A 19,623-nucleotide genomic window follows, 5' to 3' on the forward strand; every position below is an offset into this window, starting at 1 on the left:
TTCTCAAGGTTCATCCATATTGTAGCATGTGTCAGTACTTTATTCCATTTAAAATGCTGAAAAACGTTCCATGGCATGGCTGTACTACATTTTATTTATCCATTTGTCCATTAATGGACATCCTGATTCCTTCCATCTTTTGGTTATTATGAATAATGATGCTACAAGTAAGTGTGTACAAGTTATTGTATGAACATATATTTTCATTTGCTGGGTATATACCTAGGAGTGGAATTGCTGCATCATACGGCAACTCAATTTTAAGTTTTTGAGAAACTGCCAGAGTATTTTCCAAAGTGGCTAGGAGAGTTTTCTGGTTGGGTTTAGGGACATAGAAGTCTGCATGATCCTATAAACAAAAGGAGAGGGACCCTTGTGTAGCGTTCAACAAACTCAGGTTTGGCTGAGTTCTTTGTAGATTATCATTCCTAAACTAAGCTGGAAACATGACAGTTCACAAAGTAATCATTAATATTAGGGAGTTTGTGGATAACTTGGATTCCTGGATTCCTGGTCTTGAAAACCGATCTGCAGAGAGCAAGAAAAGGAACCATTGGGACTTCCCTGGTGGCTCAGTGGTTAAGACTCCACACACCCAATGCAGGGGGACTGGGTTTGATCCCTGGTCAGGAAACTAGATCCCACATGCATGCTGCAACTAAGAGTTCGCATGCCGCAACTAAGGAGACAGTGAGCCACAACTAGGGAGCCCATGTGCCACAACTAAGGAGCCCGCCTGCTGCAACTAAGACCCAGTGCTACCAAATAAATTAATATTAAAAAAAACTAAAAGCACCGTCTACTTCGAGGGCTCCAAGAACCCTGCAGGAGTATCTGAGGACCAGTCTACTGAGACTAGGACTCTCTGTCCTCTACAGCTCAGAGCCCCAGAAAGGGCAACATGCAGGCTTCTCATTTACTAGTGAACAAGGCTTCTGGCTTTCTCTCAATCCTGCAATGACTAATTGGAAATGAGGACAATGTGGTGGTGGAAATTTTCTACTTTCTTATTCTGCTCTGCAGGAGCCATAGTAATCCCTATAAATTCTAAGTATATCACCAACATATTTCAGCAAATCTTTTACTTTTGCATTTCTTCCACTCCTAGGAGAACTGCTTACCCTAAATTCCATTTAACCTTTACTAGCTCTTTTGGGTTAATTTCAGTTAGAATCGGTTCCTTCCTGTTTGATCTTTGCTGATGCATCTTTTGTCCTTTTTTATGCCTACCCTAAGGTCTTATTTACTCTGGGTCTGAGCTACATTAAATCCTTTCTGGAACAAGGTAAGGTATAAATACTCATAGAGTTACTCTAGTCTGAAACAGTAACTGTGTATAGCTCTAAGGCAGAAAGAAGAAGGACTATCAAGGGATCTAAATATCAAACCTAGCTCTAATAATCAATATTGGCATCTCATTTTTGTGATCCATTAGGTTACAAGAAGTATATAGTAAATTATAATTCATTTACTCCCTTTAATTTCTTTTCAAAAACAGTTATTCTAAAAGGATATAATTATGTTTTAGTCATTTGCTATCCTTATTTTTTCTTAAGTTAGATGGCATTAGCCTTTATGATACAGATATTTGCTGGAGGTACCAGTTCATCAGAATTCAACCCGATGCACTGTATAAGACGCCAGAGATCAAGTTACTCTTATCCTCTCACTTAGAACTCAGTGAAATCTTTAAAAGTTAAAAAATTTTTTTTTATCTAATTACCATCCCTTTGTAAAATCTCCCAAAAGTGTTCTTGGAGATTTTTTAAAAATCTATGCAAGTTTATGGGTAAAAGTTACTGGGTTGCTGCATTCTTTCAAAGTAAATTTCCAATTAACTTTAAATGCTCAGGGTAGAAAGTTTTTCAAGCTTCCTCCTCCTCTTTTTCTCTCCTCCTTCCTATTTGTTGTGTTCTAAGAGTCTATCCTCTGCTCTACCAATGGCTCCTAAGCGATCTCACCCACTCCTGACCTCCTGGTTCCACTGCGTACCAATAATCCATTCCTTTCTCCAGCCTGTATGTCTCTTCTGAGGTCCAGTCTAGTACATCCAACTGTTTATGAAAAATTTCCACCTGGATGACCTAAAAGCACCCTCAATATCTAAAACTGAATTTGTTATTTTGATGACACCAAAAGCTTGTAAATTCTCCTAAATTTCCTATTTCAGCAAATATTACCTTTCACCGTATTAGCCTTTTACAAGTCAGCAAAACTAGACATGCCAACCTTGACTCCCGTCTCTTCACTTCCCACCATACTATTCTTTCTGCCCCATGAATACCCCTCATTTTTGTTCTCTCCCTTTCCTCCCCCCCACCTCTGCGTTCACACTCTGGATAGGTCTTTAATAACTGCCTTCTAACAGATTTCCCAGCCTCCAGCCTCCTTCCCCTCCATCACTTTTCTGCCATGGTTCTCCTTCTAAAACATGACCATGACCAAGGTATTTTATATGTCAATTATACCTCAATAAAACCAAACTTAAAAAAAAATGTCAATGGTTCAATACTAGGTTCCTTGGAATTCTACACATGACTCTTCAAAATCTGGCCCTACCCTTCTGGGAGAATTCCTATCACTTCCTGAGTAATGAGAGGGAGCACAGTATAACGGTCAAGAACATAAGCACATAGTCAGCCTACCTGGGTCTGAATCCTGGCTCTGAATTTCTCAGTGAGAGCAAGTTCTTAACCTATTTGTCCCTCATTTTCTTCATCTAGAAAATGGGGATGATGGTGGCTACACTTACCTAAATCACGGGGTTGTTTCTATTGCTGAACATCGAGTACAAAAAGACATAATGAAAAAAAAAGACATAATGATATATTCTATGGACTCAACAAACATTAGATAAAATGATCATCATTTTTATCCCTCCACAAATAAGTACTTGCTACTACGCTCTTTAATACCTTGCTTTTCATGCTGAGAAAGCTCCTCTATCCCCTCTGCTGGTTCAATACCATAGCCTTCAAGATCCAACTCAAATTCACCTCCGCTGCGATATTCTGCCGCCTCCCCTGGGGCAGTCAGTTACTCCTTCCCTCTATGCTCTGTAGCCTTAATAAACCTTCCTGTGGTCACACTGTATTGCGTATATTTTTATGTATCTGACCATCTCCTGAAACTTAAGTTAAATCTCCTAAGTAAGGGTTCAGGTTGTGTGTAATAATGTGTGCACTCCTCACTCTATTGCCTTGTACAGTGCCTGATTTAGGCATACAACACAGCTTTGCTAAATGAACAGATCCTTATCTCTCACTTTATGGAACCGAATGGATTTTACTTTGCAGCATGTTATTTTCTTGAGAGCCTCAGATCATGTCGTCCCCATCTTTGTGTCCTGGAAGCACCTAGAAGGACACACAGCAGACAAGAGCTGCACAAAAACAATTTGCTTAGTCCAGAGCCGGAGTGACAAGTTCAAATCTTTCCCTTTAGAATACCTACCACCTGTCTACAAGATTCCTAAAGGGCCGCACTAAGTAAGGAAATGTGAACCTTCACCTTCACGAGGCGCTTGAGTGAGACCGTAAACACTTTATAACTTTAGCTTTTGAAATCATGTTGCTCTTGATCCTCTCCAGGACTTAACTTACTATAAAGGAAAGTGCAAGAGCTCTTTTCTTTTTTTTTCCCCAAATTCTCATAATGTACTGACACAGTGACATGATTGTAAATTTTTATTTCCATTATGACTTAATTATTTATAGTCTTAGTATCATTCACTATCAATGACCCAGAAAAAAAGTTTCTTTCTATTCTGATAGAATTGCCTTTGACCTGTGAAAGTGGTGAGGGACTAACAGTTGAAAAGCTTCAAGAAAATTTCAATGGGTGTAATATTTCTCATTCCAACTCACAGGTTAACATCAGATAGAGTGATGATTTTCCAAGAGATGGAAGGACTTCTATCCTAGCAAAAACTTTAGGGGTTAGAGGGGAAAAAAGCTGATTTAAAATAATATTTCCTCCATGTAAACTGTGGCAGGCAAATAGGCATATAACATGCAGTCAGTCCATTTCATGATGACAGTAAATTTCTTAATTAAAAATGTATTACTGTAGTGGTTAATTTTTTTGTACCAGTTAATTTTTAAAGAAAATATGTTTTGCATTAAAAATGATGTAGATAAATATTTATTGATGCTAAAATATGGTAAGTATAAAAGTTAAGTTATAAAATAAAGCCTTAATTTAAAAAATAGAAATATATTACATTTTAAAATTTAAATATAAGATCTGGATGAACATAGACTAAGGGGATTCCCCTGGTCATATAATTATGGGTTTCCTTTTTTTCTTATCCCTATATTTCCACAATGAACTTGTATTGTTTACATAATAAGCTATCTTAAATAAAAGGAATATGTTTTTGTTATAAAACTGGAAATGATTCTTTTAAAAATTAAGCTGTTGTGATTAATTTAGATTTACTTACCAAGAGATTCTCCCCTGCCACTCCTCTGTTGTTAAAAACCACACATCTAAAAACCAGGAAAGTAATTTTTGTTATTTTTACACATGATTCTTACAATATAATATAAAAATCATCTTATTGGCACTGTTTTAGAGCATGAAAGGTTCTTAAAAATCTGTTCCAAAGAAATGAGGATGCTTGATAATTTCATTAAATGCACTAAAATACATTTCTAGTTCTCTAAATTCAGCATGTAGGTTCAAACCAGAAAACTGTGTATCAAAGTGATGTTAAATTTTCCTACCAAAAGCAGAATTTTTACAACTACTTCCTATGTATATGTGTAGGCCTCCGATAAGTATTATTAAAACAATTCTGAATACAAGTCAAACTTAAATGTTTTTGCCTCAAATTAAAAAAAATATGTCCTCTACCTATTCTATTTGCAACATTAATAAGCATCTATTCCTATCCTGAGAAACAGCTCTTGTTCCCTCAACGCTCGGCAAACACAGACACTGGAATTTTACCTGCGGTGAGAACATCACTACAGGTAGAGCTGCAAGGAGCATGGCATCTGGGTTGGAAGGTTGGGCCCCCACTATGCTACTGCTTGGTGTTCAGCTGACCTAGGGGAGGAAAGACTAGCTGTGTGTCCTATAATGCTGTTTGCCTCTCCTAGGTCAATGGTCATATGTAAAGGGCTTTAGAGCAGTGCTGGCTCACAGTAAGTACACAACGACAGTTAACTAATTAGTAGCAATGGTAGTTGCAGCACAATGCTAACCTTTACACAGTCATTCTGCACTGACAAAACTTTCCATCAACCATAATCCCAGATATGTATTTTTGCCATCCTCAAACAAAATCCTGACTTGTGTCTGCATGGGTTCTCTTTGATTTAGTGAATCTATATTCATGTCAATTAAAATTCATTTTGTTTTCTCTATCTGCTTAGCTAATCAATCAAGATCATTTAAGGTTCTAATTTAACCCCTCCCCTTTTTGTATTTAAAGCATTTATTATCCTTATTTTCATGATGTATTTAACACAGAAGAAATAAATACAAAAAGCCTGTAATTAAGAATATATGTGACAGGGCTTCCACGGTGGCGCAGTGGTTAAGAATCCACCTGCCAATGTAGAGGACACAGGTTCGAGCCCTGGTCCGGGAGGATCCCATATGCCGTGGAGCAACTAAGCCCGCAAGCCACAACTACTGAAGCCCACATGCCACAACTACTGAACCCCGCGCACCTAGAGCCCGTGCTCCACAACAAGAGAAGCCACCGCAATGAAAAGCCCTCGCACCACAAAGAAGAGTAGCCCCCGCTCGCCGCAACTAGAGAAAGCCCGCGCACAGCAACAAAGACCCAACGCAGCCAAAAAAAAAAAAATTAATTAATTAATTAAATCTATTAAAAAAAGAAGAAAAATGTTCTAATATCTCAGAAATCTGATTTGAGAAAAGGCTAGAAATATTACATTTTATTAACTAGTCAGAGAAAGATTTTAAATATACTATAAAAACATGCAGAAAAGTTAGGTAGGGTCAGTTAGTCTTTAATCTTTTCTTGCTAAAAAGAATGGCAAGACACAGCCACTTGTATTTACTTGCATAAGCTCCTAAGTAACAGGAATCAGGGCTAAAGTTAGTTGTGACCTTGAACCTCGAAGCTTCCCGTCATTCAGAAAAGAACCACTTTCAAAGTGCAAACACTACATAAGGATAAAAATGGCTTCTGGGGCAAGATACCATCATGTGACTGCCCCTGAGAGAAGGGAGCAGAATTAGTGAGGGGAAAGAAGACGATGATCTGCAAACTCAGGAAAAAGCAGCCTATACATCTGGGATTTTCTTCCAAATTACAGACTGGGATGTTTGTAACTTTCCTTTAGGCAAAAGTGGATCACAGCTCTGCTATCTCTTGCTAGAGGAGAAACTGTACTGAAGTCTCCGTAGGTGTTTGTTTCTGACAATGTTCAATCAGTAACTGTCATCACTGTATATACCTCTAGCCTTGGGAATGAGGCAGAGAAATAAGGGAGGATGAAGCAGAGAGCAGCTATGGAGGGAGGCAGAATGACGGCTGCCCTTTGGTCCCTTTCTCCCACTCCAGTTGGCGATAAGCAATTAGCTGCTTTCGTTTAACCCCTTTTCTGCCCTGACCATCATCAGGGGACACTTGATACTTCAGTAAAACGAAAAGCGCAGGCTGTGAAACACCTACTATTCCTAAGACATTTGATGAGCCCCTCTTAACTTTATAACAGCTCTCTCCAAATAAGTTTTACAGTTTCTCCCAAACAATTTTAAAGGGTATGTCTAGGAGGGAAATTGTTCTGCAAAATTTATTTTTCCTACATGTTTTAACTATTTAAATTTTCCTCTCAAAACAGGGAAAATATAAATAAAGAGAAGAAATACTAAATAAAAATCTGATATTGAGAAATTTTTATGACAACAGAACACGTTAATTAGGAAAGCAGATGATTTTCACTTAATGAAGGTTAAATAAGAGGCAGAGAGCTACCCACAGCACAGGATTTCTCAACCTTGGGCACTACGGACATTTTGGATCAAATACTTCTTTGTAGTAGGGCTGTTGAGAACCACTTGGTTGAGAACCACTGTTACAGTGAAATGGGACAGATAACCTTGAGTCTGCTCAAGCCCAGTGATCTACCAGAATAAAGGGATTTTATCATACAACTTTAAAAATTTTCCAGTTCTAAGATTCCACAAGTCTTTGAGTCTATGAATAGAAATAATAATCAGCAAAGGATGGAGTGAGATGAATATTCAGAGATCACTATGCTGATTTTAGATAATAACAACAGATAATACTTATTAGTGTTTACTACGTGCCAGATTGTCTTCTAGGCCTTTTACATGAATATTAATATTGGAATGACTCATTCATTCAAAAATTTCTTAAACAGATTAGTTACTGAATTAAAGATTGAGTTAGTGCTTGTAGGAGAAAAAGAAAATAAAAATATAAGGTTCCTGGCCTCAAGAAGAGTGTAATCTAATTAGGTTGAAAATAAATGCATTATACTTTCAGTTGAGTGACCACAACAAAAGTGATATCACAAGGCAGTATGTGATTCAATGTCCAACGAGTGGTATAGATAATAAAGCCTTATGAGGTTAGGATTGGCAAAATTCATTAGGAAAGGATTCATGAAAAAGGCAGATAGATCTTATGCTGAGACTCAGAAAATGGTAAAGATTTCAGCAGAAGGAAAATGTGAGATATAATATGGGCTGAAGGGAGCAATGTGAGCAAAGATATAAGGTAGGAATGTATAAAAGTTTCTGAGGGATGAGAAAATAATCACTTTAGCTGAAACATGACTACATAGTAGGATAACGATAGAAAATAAAGATGGAAAAATAGGTTAGCATCAAAATAGGCATAGGGTTCAGAATGACAGGTTAAGAAAAGATGACAAGGAAGTTCTGCTTCCAGAAATGTCATGGTAGCTCCTACTGGGCCAACCCTTCTACAGAATAAAAAAGAAGTGCTTGCTAAATTATAAAGGCAATGGAGAACAACCAAAGCAGGCAGAAACTAAATGGGAGTTGACACTTGGAAGAAAAAAATGGCATTGGGTGAGTTTCTTTTCACAGCTTTTTGTCTGAGGGGAGGCACCAGCTGGTATTACTCAGTAATGGATAAAGGTCAAGTAGAAATGTTCAATCTCATGGGCTTGAAAACCAGAAAACAGAGTTTGATGCAACTATAAAAGTTAGAGAAAGGGGGAAATCTCAGAAAAGAGAGAGATATAGAGGCAGAGTCCTAAATTCTGGATTTAAAAAATGGGCACAAAGTCTGGCCAAGCCTTCTGTGATGTAGCCTCTAAGCAGTCCAATTAAGGATGAAAAACTGAACAGAGATTTCAGCTGCTGTCTACTACAGAGGGGACAGAGTTTGAATTTGAGTTTACCCAAATTGTCTGCCTGATAAACAAAAACCAGTCATTAGAAAATATATAGAAACTCTTTTAAAAATATATAACAGAATTCAGAGTCTCTACAATGGATGATTCAAACTGTCCAGAACAAAATCTAAAATTACTAGACCATGAAGAAACAGAAAAAACATGACCCATACTCAAGAGATAAGATAATCAATGTAACTGATCCTGAGACAGTCCAGGCGTTAGAATTAATAGGTGAGGATTTAAAGCAGCTATTATAACTATACTCAAGGACACAGAAGAAAATAAGCTTGTAATGAATTTTTTTAAAAAAAAGGAAATAGCAGAGGAATAAAACCTATCAAAAATGGAAAATCTAGATTAAAAAAATACAATATCTAAAATAAAAAGTTCACTGGATTTGCAAATTGCCGTTCCAATCTCAAGATGAGAGAGAAAAAAAGATTGAAGAAAATGAGTAGAACTTCATTGATTTTGGGTATATTATCAATCTAACATACATGTAATTTTGGTCCCAGAAAGAGAGGAGAGAATAGGGCAGAAAAAATATGTGAAGAAATAACGGCCAAAATTTTTGCGAATTTGATAAAAAGACACAACTCATCGACTCAAAAAGAGAGAGCAAAGTGAAAGGGGAATGAGGGAATCAAAAATCAGAAAACAAATACTAAAATGATAAACTTTATATCTACCATATCAATAATGACATTGAATGTGATTGAACTAAAAACTCTAATTAAAAGGCAGGAATTGTCAGACTGGATAAAACCTTCAGGACCCAACTATATGCTGTCTACAAGCAATACATTTTAAATATAAACACAGATATTTTGAAAGATAACATATAAAAAAAAAGATTTATCACATAAACGGTAAGCGTAAGAAGGCTGGAGTGGCTACAGTAACATCAGATTGATATCACAACCAGAGATAAAGAAGGACATTTCATAATGACATAAGAGTTCATTCATAGGAAAATTAACAATCATCAATGTATATGTGAGTAATAACAGAGTTTCCAAATACACGAAGCAAAAATGGACAGAATTAAATGGAATCATAGAAAATCCACAATCATAGTTGATTTTAACAACTTTCCATCAATGAGACAAAAAAATTAATAAAGGTATAAAGTGTATCAATAACACTATCAACTGTCTTAACCTAATTTACATTTATATAACACTACATCCAACAGCATAATACACATTCTTTTTAAAAAATGATAATACCTGAACATTTCCAACCTCACTAAGGTCATAAAGGCATTATGACAGATAAACATAATTCATGTACCTTCTAGAATATGAAGCATCAGAAATCAAACACATAGTTAACAAGAATATATTACTGACTGTATTAATACCCAACTCCTGATTATCACACGGTAATGGAGAACACTGAAAGTTACATTCATAATTCAAGAACCTCATTCTCTCATTCTCTTGTTTCAACTCTTTCCCTATAAAATCTATTCCCTGTGTAGGAAACATGCCTTATTTGCCTGTCCTGTCTTGAATTTTCCTCATAAAACTGAGTCCTATGATATTACAGGTCTACATTATCCTGATAGGCAACAATTATGGGATTTGAGGAGCTAGTTGTTCCCAAGTTAGGAGCCTGAGGCAACTAAGGGTGTAAAAAAGTAGTAAAGGAGAGTTTTCAAAAATGACCAAGTTTTCAAATAGCTTAACAGAAATCATACATTTTTCTGCAGCAAGGCTGTACAGGTGAACCTTAACCCTGTCACACACTGTCTAATTTTGGTGAAATTACTAACACTGTAGCTCTGTTTTTGGTTGGTAAAATGGGGATAATAATACATATCTTGGAATTGAGTACATATTAAATAAGATAGCCTATGTATAGCACCTAGCATGGGGCCTATCATGCAGCAGGCACTCAACTAAGCTAAATTTAATTATAGTAAACAAAAATGGCAATTCTAATTATTTTTTGCTGATCATAAGCTCTAAGTGGCCCTATGAATTTAAAACAAAAAAAGACCAACAAGTTAATATTTAATTAAATGCAATTTATTAGGCATAATATTTCAAAACTAGTGGCCACAAGGGGAAAAAGAGTCCGTTATCTTTGATGTGAGGAAGCTAAAAACCTTATTAGACAATAACATCAAGAGTTCTCTTTCAGCAATCTCTTAAAACATTTTACTGGAATTTTTTCTTTCCCATTAGCTCTCTCATTTTCCCTAACATTTACTCAGTTGCTTTCTGACGTTCTCACATTTTATCTTACTTATTTGAATTCTAGCTAGGTCTCTTTGGTATTTCTGTACCTTCTGTTAACTTAAGACCCAGCTGAAGTAACCTACAGAAAACCCTATTTAAGAACAAAAGTGTTCTACACTAATTATATGAACTAATAGGAATTATTCCAGTGTCACAGATCACTGCTGGCAACTTTATTTCCCAAAACCGAGTCAGAGACATGTATGCGTTCCAGGATGCAGATTCCAGCGGCCGCTCCAAATTAGCAAGGCATTACCCTCCTTCTCCCTGTTCCACCCGCTGCCTGGCCAAGCACCCTGCTATCTCTGGGCCCTCCTGGGATGGTTTCTCACCTGGTAGTAGGGCTGAGACAGTAAGTACCTCACTTCCATCTGACCAGACTAAAAGAGCAAGGCTCTTTTCTAAGCCAGACAATGGCCTGACTCACTCCTTTAACTTTCATAGCTTAATACCTTAAAAAATGTTCATCATGGGCTAAGGTTCTTCATATACATTACATGCAATCCTTATAACCCTATGAAGTATAGTTATCTGTACAGATGAGAAAATTGAGGCACAGAGTGACTAAATAATTCATCCCTGGATACACAGGTAGTATGTAACAGAGTTGGGATCTGAATCAGGCAGATCTGACTCAGTGATCCACTTAACTAGCTCACTACGCTGCCCTGTGCTGTCTAAACTAGTGACATTAAAGTCTCTTTTTCCAAAGAGAATGGGTGCTCTGAACATAGGGTGCCCTTTGAGTGCATGCCAGCTCTGATAAAAAGAGCTTTGTCCCTGAAAGTTTGTTAATTAAGGTATCATTTTATAGGGGAACATCCAGCAGCTCTGTTCCCTAGAGAATAGGATCACTTGTCGGTATCCACCATAACTTTTTCCAGAAATGCCATGAAATAAGCTAAGTTCTTCATTCAGCGCTTTCTAACATTTAGCATTATTTCATCTACCCAGTCTCATGAATAATCAGTTAACTGACTCATTCTCAAAACTTTAAAAATCAAATTATTTTAACAACAAATGATAAAAATACTTTGAGATAAAAACATTCTGGTGTTAATTTAAAATGACATCTTATCTAAGACACTGCTTTTAGATTGGAGAGTAGTCAAAACTTGTCTTTTTTGTTTCACTGCCTGATTTTCCTTAGTTCAATCTCCCCTTCCTTCCTCCCTCAGGAAGAGTCTTTGGATGACCCTCCAATGTACTCCTAATGCTTCAGGAAATGCTAAACGTCACCTAAAGCTTAGTCTCCACTGGTGCTACTTCCTCTAAATAAAAAATGTGTAGGCCCAAATTCCAAACTGGAAAGGGATGGAACATTTAAAAGTAGTCAAATTTTAACCTCTTTAAAATCATCTCCCACTTCAAATCTCTCAGAAAGATAAATTATGGACAATGGCATCCTTGCTACCAATAGTGGGCTCTGCAGTGAAGGACAGGAGATCTTGATCCTATCAAACCACAGAAGAAAATCAGTGCTTTCTAAGTATTTTTTGTAAATGTGGCAAGAAGGAAATTTCTTGAAACATAAGCCTACAATCTTGACAAATTCCTCAGTTGACCCCTTTGCCCTCTTCTGCTGTTTCTCTCCTTTCTCTGTCAAAACTTAACAAATGTGTGACCTAGGAATTCCCTGGAGGTCCAGTGGTAAGGACTCTCTCTGCGTTTCCACTTTAGGAGGTCCGGGTTCCAACCCTGGTCAGGGAACTAAGATCCCGCAAGCCATGCAGCCAAAAAAAAAAAAAAACCCCAAACAAACAAACAAACAAAAAATGTGTGACCCACTCCTGCTCTTGTCTCCTGAGGTCTCCTGAGGTCATCTTCGCCGCAGCAGTTGGGCTTCCTTCCTCCTGCTCTAATGAATCTTCTCAAATTGTGCTTTATCCACCCTCATTCTCCTTGCCCTTTCGGTTGCATCTGACCCTGCTGACCTATTTCTTCTCTCTGTAAAATGTCTCGCTTGCTTCTGATAGTCCAGAATCCTGGCACTTGCAACACTCTGACCAGTCAGCGCTAGAGACTTTCAGTTATCTCCCAATATCCACCCTCCCCTTTTTTCCTCAGTAACAGAATCCCCCAATTTCAATTGGGTACATGGCTGCCCAAAATAAAGATTTACTTCCAAACCTCCCTTCCAGCTAAGGAAGAGCAGGCCCAGGTGACAAAAGCAAAACTGGTACGCATACTTGCTGGAAAGCATCCTTAGAGGGAGATGCTGCATTCTCTAGTCTCCCTTTTTTCTCTTTCTTGGGTGTTGGAATGCAGATGTGATAGCTGGAGCTGAAGCAGCCATAGGTTATGAAGCAACATGATAAAAGAAACTTAGTTTTCTGACACTATAGAGTCCCGATCTACCTTCTTGGATTTTCATGTGAGAGAGAAATAAACTTGTATTTTGTTTAAGTCACTGTTATTTTGAGTTTTCTGTCACTTGTTGCCAATCCTGGTCCTCTCTAATGCATTTCTTCCCTACTACTGAATACTCTTTGTCACTTCCACTAGACTGTGCAAATGCTCTTTGGGAATATAGGTTCTGATACTGTACTTTACTATACCAAAATACTTAATGACTGACCTAGATTTCAATGAGTTTATTAGTACATAATTCTGGATGGGTCACTCTTTTTTAATATTAGCTGGGGGTGGAATAAAATAGTAGATGAAGGCTCTCAGTAAAAGAGGTCAGAGTAAAAGATGATTAAGATGCTTTCAGAGTTACTGTTTTTCTCCCTGACTTTAGTTGAAATGCTGTAACTTAATTCAGAGAATGGGTAAAAGATTTAAGAAAATAGGATATTATCCTGGTATACAAAATAATATCTATTCGGCTATATTACCGAATAGAATTTTTTAAAAAGAAATCTTGAAGAAATGGATGAGATTTCTAACTACTTTATCAATCATATGGGTGTAACATATTAGAGGGAATGACTTTTTGTCCAGTCCTCTGGTTTCTATGAGGGCTTCTCTCTAAATGCACTCCTGGCCTCCCGGCCTTTCTTACTTCACTTGTCCTCCAGGAGATGAAGGACTTACCTGATTGATACAATTTTGAAGAATGAGTGGGTCGCGTGGCTCAGCAAATTCTCTTCTCCTCTCAGGGGCAAGTTTATTCAGGGAAGTACATAATGGACTCTGCCAATGAAGGCAGCCCAAGTATTGCCCACTCAGCTCCATTTACTTTTGACTTCTTAACCTTTACTCACAATTACCTTAAACAAACCTTAGCTTAGTTTCCTTTCATTATTAATTTTGAAGTAGTGGACCTTAACAGAAAAGTTTTGTGTTGTGTCTTTGTTAGTTTTCAGGTACAGGAAAAAAATTTACTTAACAGTAACAACAGTAAACCCTTATGTTTCATTTGTCCATATGCCAGGAGTTAGGTTTTCTCTAAAGTCTAAATCATATCTCACAAGTAAAGCATCAATGGTTCCCTGGTGAACTGACAGAATCCATGACCCTCCCTACATACTCAAACTGTACATAAGATAGTAACTGGGGCCTGAGGCAAGTGCACCCTCATGATATTGGGGTGCTCGTGCTGCCTTTGCAGCTCTACTGTATAAGAGACATTAACATAATACCAAAGCATCCCTGCAAGGAAACTAGATGTTTCCCAAGAGGTAGGTTTGCTCATACTTGCTCTTTAAACTATAAAAAAATGTTCTACTTTGCTCAGGGAACAGAAGGTCTAGGAAGGAAGACAAAACACTTCTAAAGACCCATTTTGCTCAAGGCATGAAACCAAACACTTTACACATTCTAATTCATTTAAACTCTGTAGTAAGTGAGAAGCTACATTGGGGAAGTTAAAAATTAGTTGCCCAGGGTTACTCAGTAAGTGGAAGTTCCAACATTTGAACCCAGACCTGGCTCTAAAGCCCATGCACATTCCCCCATATTACACAGCCTTCCCCAAGCTCTGTTACCTACTGGATCCCATGCAAGGCTATCAGTGACTTAGATCTGTTTTGCAATCTAAGGACTCCACACAGCCTTGTGCCAAAGTTCCAGATCCATTTTTTTCATCAGTGGTCTTTGAAACTACCTAGCTGTCTGTGGTGGATTGTAAACACATTTAATAGCCCTTCCTCTCAAGAGGTGGAGGCTAAATTCCTACCACCTGACTCAAGGGTGCCCACATGACCTGACTACAACATGGCAGAAGCAACACTGTGAGAGTTCTCAGCTTGGGCCTGAAGAAGCCTTGTAGCTGTCACTTTTGTACTCTTGGAACACTGTGCTGCCCAGTGAACTTGGGGTGAGCCTGATGGTGGATGAGAGACCACATGGAGCTGAGAAGAGTCATCCCTGATGATGGCTCCCAAACCCAGAGTTGTCCAGGCTGCTGACCACAAATGCATGAGTGATCTCGGCCAAGACCAGAAGAACCACCCGGCTGAGCTCAGCCCAAATTGCTGGCCCACAGATTGTGAGCAGAAATGTTTTTAGCCACTAAGTTTGGGGAGAGTTTGTTATACAACAAAAGCTAACCCTCTCTGACCTAGATTCAGAGATTCCTTGCAGTTAAAAACAAATGAGGATAGGTCCAAAGGCCACTGAAAAGTTTACTGGTCATTGCTTACTCATGCATTCTGCTACCTTCAAGCCCAGTGTGATTCAGCGTTAGAGTTCCCTAAAGCCAAATAAGCTGGGTCTTCAAGCAGCTGACAGTGATCTGGTCCAGCCTTACCCTCTCATAGGCTCCTTACGGTAAGGACAATTTCCCACAACTCTTTGTATCTCCTCACAGTACCCAGCGTAGAGCCTTCCTTCTATCATACATTCTCAATAAAATTTCTGAATCAGTAGAAGAGATTTTAACCCTTAGGGAAGCTAGAACCTTCCTACAGCTTTGAAGCACAGTGTAACAGTAGCCATGGTAATAAAATTTGGCAACTTTTACAAGTAATGGAAAAAAGCCATGCATACCGGTAACTCTAGAGCTTATGAGATTCAGTCCTTGAGTTTCAACTACATTGTGTTTTGTTTGTTTGTTTTTGTTATTTATTGAAGTATAATTGATTTACAATGTTGTGCTAATTTCTGCTGTACAGGCAAGTGACTCAGTTATACACATATATACATTCTTTTTTTTAAATATTCTTTTCCATTATGGTTTATCCCGGGAGATTGGATATAGTTCCCTGTGCTCTACAGTAGGACCTTGTTGTTTATCCATTCTAAATGTAATAGTTTGCATCTACTAACCCCAAACTCCCAGTCCATCCCTCTCCCTCCTCCCCTCCCCCGTCAACTACATTGTTTTTAAAAGCACTTTCTAAGTCTTGGGAGACAGTTCAGGCAAAGTATAGAATCAGCAATTTAAATATGTACAAAAGGCTTTATAATCTGTATTTTCTGAGCATGACTAAGTTTTAGCAAAAAATTGGAATCAAGCCTCATATCTAACTGAATGGTGTTTAAACATTGTATCCAATGATATCCAATGATAAATTCCTGCTATTGCTTATAGTGCAAATTTAATAGGAACCATAATTCTGGAACACCATATCAAGGCTTTCAAGAGACTGTCACCTCATGAACAAAATAGACTTTATCTGTAAAAGATCAGAGTTAACTTGTTAAAATTGAATTAGCTATTATGGCATTTTCTTCTTTATATCAAAATGTTTTTATTAATACAAAGTCAACATCAGTTTTTCACAAAACAAGTGTTTTGAGTTTAAGAAAAGATACAACTTGGCTTTAAACACAACTCAGAGTGTTCCACTACAATAATTACCATTGGCTAAAAAAGACTGAGGCTCAGAAAAGCAGTACCTTTCACAATGAATCTGCTTTCAAATTTTAGAACTGAACCAGAAACTTAAAGTTGCTAAGTTGCTTGCAAAAATTAAATAGTATCTGGTGACTGAGTTGAATAATGATTACTGAAAAATGCTGTGCCATCATTAACTGGACCCTAGCCATGTGCACCTGCAAACTCAGGTGGACAGAAAAGGCACAGATCACCTTTGGAAAGATAAGGATGACCTACAAGCTGATTCTGAATATTTTTTACACTTGGGATCTGAGCCGATGAGGCAAGATTAGTGCATCCAGAGCCCAAATGTGGAGTATGACATGAGGGACGTTGGGCAGTCTCTCAGGGGTTTGTAATTGCTATTCTCCTAGCAATCCCTTCACTGTGGCCTACTGCTTCTTAGCCCTGGGTCCTATGTCAATTCCTAAGTGATTCTAATTTCATGCATTCATTCAACCGAAATCTGCTGAGTGCCTAAGTACTATTTCCTGTGCAATGATTCAGTTATGCATTTTCCTGAAAAAAGAGGGGAAGGAGGAAGCAGGGAAAAATAATAATTTAGGGGATTGCATAATCCATGCAAGAAATAACAAGTATTTCGGAAACAAACATGCAGACATATTTAAGCTTCATTTAGAATGAATTAAGTGAAAAACAGAAGAAATCTTTCACTGGTACCTGTATCCCAATTCTTCACTAAGGTGAATCATATGAAGGATATACGATTCCTTGCTTGTTCCAGTGAGGCCAGGCAGCAATAAGATAGTAGGTCTGGTGCTGGCATCTATATAACACTTACTGTTATCATCATCAAACCAGTCCAGTGAAATCTGTCCTCCATCTGCAGTTTTAATAAGTTCACTGAAAGAAATAACACAAAAGACATACATACTCTTTCAGTGTTTCAAGTCATGTCTTAATATTAGTTCCTAATTCTCTCTCTCTTTCTCTCTCTGTATATATATATGCCATTACTTGGTCCTCTCAAAATAACTTCTTTCCAGCCTCCACTAACACACACGTCACTTTCTTTCATCACATGAATGTCATGAAATTAGTATAATAAAGTATTTCCAGCAAGATCAGTAAAAGATAGTACATAAAAATGGGCTTCAAACTACTTCAAATATTTATCTTAATCATTTCCTCATTGCTCTGAAATACCCAGCATTTAACCCCTATTTGACTGAGGTCACCCAAATAATTCAACAGAGAATCCTGAATAAGTAAACTGCTGATCTGATCACCGCTCTAGCCGTTTGACTCAATAATGCAGTCTCCTCACAGAGCATATTAAAAAATTTGCTTCTTAAACACTTCAAAGTACTTCTCTCATAGTATCTACGAACTTGAAGAGTTTTCCCAAACGAATAGTGCAAGTTCCAGGCAACAAAAGAAACTCTAGAGGGACTAGATGACTCAGTAAAATTAATAATAAGCACCATTTAAATCTCCTGGTTACTGATATATTCTGGACCATATCTTTAACACCTCAAGGACATTATCCACAAGAACCCATTTGCTTATCAATATGAAGTCCTTTTACTGGGGTCCATCACAGAAAATCCACATTAATTGGCGTCCTTCTCACCCCCACCGCCAGCTCAATGCATATCATCAAAGGATCTAGGTCCTCAGGGACAGAGGCATGACAAATTGGAAAAAGAGTAACCCCCAAACACTTCTCTCATCTTAGAAAATAAACCATTTACATCAGAGCACCTCCCCCCAACAGTGGTGAAAGGTAACACCTGAATATTTTCCTGCAGCTGCGTGTGTCTGTGGCAGACGTGCCTTCCACCTTCATTCCCCCTTGCTTTTCTATATACTTAACTAAACCGGAGGTTGTATTAACCAAAAACTGGGAGTATGCAAAACATTGTGATTTTGAAGAAATGACTGAAAATGGAACTTTACTTACTTCCTATACTTCACCGGAGGCTTGGAAGTGATGAAAGGTCTCAGCAGTGTCTGTCCTCGACTCTCCCAGCACCAGACCGTCGGGTAGTACGTTTCTGTCACCACAGGACAGTGGTCCTGAAGGAAGCGGCTGAAACTTTCACCCCCTGTCACTAACTGGGGCTTCTGTGGGGAAAGCCAGTATCAGTGAAGTGTCCAGAACAAAGTTTCTGCCAACTGTAAACCAGAAACAAGCGCAAACTCGTCCCTAGCGCGAGATGCATCTTATTACATATCCTTCTGGAAGCCTGATGCAAATAATTCAAACACAACGAACTTAACAGTGGTTTATTAAACCCTTCTAGGGAATGGAGAGAGTTGACACACGGGAGTCATCCTCAGAAGTGCTAGAGCATCGCGGAGCTGCTTTACCAGGTTAGCGAATGGTGACAGGGCAGTGCCGCCGCGCCGAGGTCAGCAGGGTCCCGCGCGCTCAGAGGGCGTCCATCAGATGCCGGGGAAAGGGCGCCCCGGACGGCCCCAGACACTCGCCCCAGAGAGCGGCACCTCCGGCTTCGCCTGCTGCTGTCACTCCCAGAGAGCTGCCCGCGGCCCTGCGCCCGCGCCATCCCCCGGCTCACCTTGGCAATGCTGCTCATGTAGTAGCAGGCGTAAGCGAAGCTGAAGCCCAGGATCAGGGATAAGCCCACTCCCGAACCGAAGAAACCGATCCGGACTTGATGCTCCAGGTAGAGCGAGAGCTCCCGGGAGAGCATCCGCAGGTCCATGGCTAAGCGCTGCATGGCCCGGGGACCGCGGCGCGCGGGTGCTGCGGCCGGAGGCCAGCTAGCGGGCACGGAGCAAAAGCGGGCGCGCCGGCGCCGCCGCGGACCCTTGACCAGAGCGTCTCCGGCCGGACTGAGCCGGGCTTCCGCCAACGGGCGCGGCCCAGTGGCCCCGGGAGGCGTAGCCCGGCACGCCGTACTCCGCCGGCTCCGCCCCGGCTTCCCCCGGTCCGCCCCCCACCGCCTGCCACTCAGGAACCTTCTTGCGGCGCGTTTCCAAGCTTGCACCCCCGCGACGGCGGATGGTGTTCTCTCGGCCGGGTCGCAGTCAGCCTGAGTGAACCCCCAGAGTTGGGAGAGAGCGGGTGCCATTTCGGAGAAGGAAATGGGCCTGGCAGCGCGCGTTCAGGCCCCGGGGCGGGCACCTGCCCCAGTGACCTTGAACGATTCCGCAAGGGTCTTGGTTAAGCCTTCCGGTAAACTAGCAGCTTTAGGGTGCCCAGGAAGTGTACGCTGCAGTTGTAAGATTTGGGGAGTTAATGTCAAAG

General features: G+C 39.4%; 1 protein-coding gene across 1 annotated transcript in view; it reads right to left on the bottom strand.

The window, feature by feature from the left end:
* ABHD3 (abhydrolase domain containing 3, phospholipase) overlaps positions 1–19,165 on the bottom strand; it is a 37,973-nt gene extending 18,808 nt beyond the window's left edge. The window contains exons 1-4 of the mRNA XM_082668437.1: positions 18,932–19,165; positions 18,313–18,476; positions 17,070–17,252; positions 4,445–4,490 (exon numbers count right to left, since the gene is read on the bottom strand). Of these exons, the coding sequence (XP_082524563.1) occupies positions 4,445–4,490; positions 17,070–17,252; positions 18,313–18,476; positions 18,932–19,093 (555 nt within the window). The 5' untranslated portion in view covers positions 19,094–19,165. The remainder of the gene's footprint in view (positions 1–4,444; positions 4,491–17,069; positions 17,253–18,312; positions 18,477–18,931) is intronic.
* Positions 19,166–19,623: the final 458 nt, after the last annotated feature.

This window comes from Grampus griseus (genome assembly GCF_964374135.1).
Source record: "Grampus griseus genome assembly, chromosome: 12".
NCBI classification, from domain to species: domain Eukaryota; kingdom Metazoa; phylum Chordata; class Mammalia; order Artiodactyla; family Delphinidae; genus Grampus; species Grampus griseus.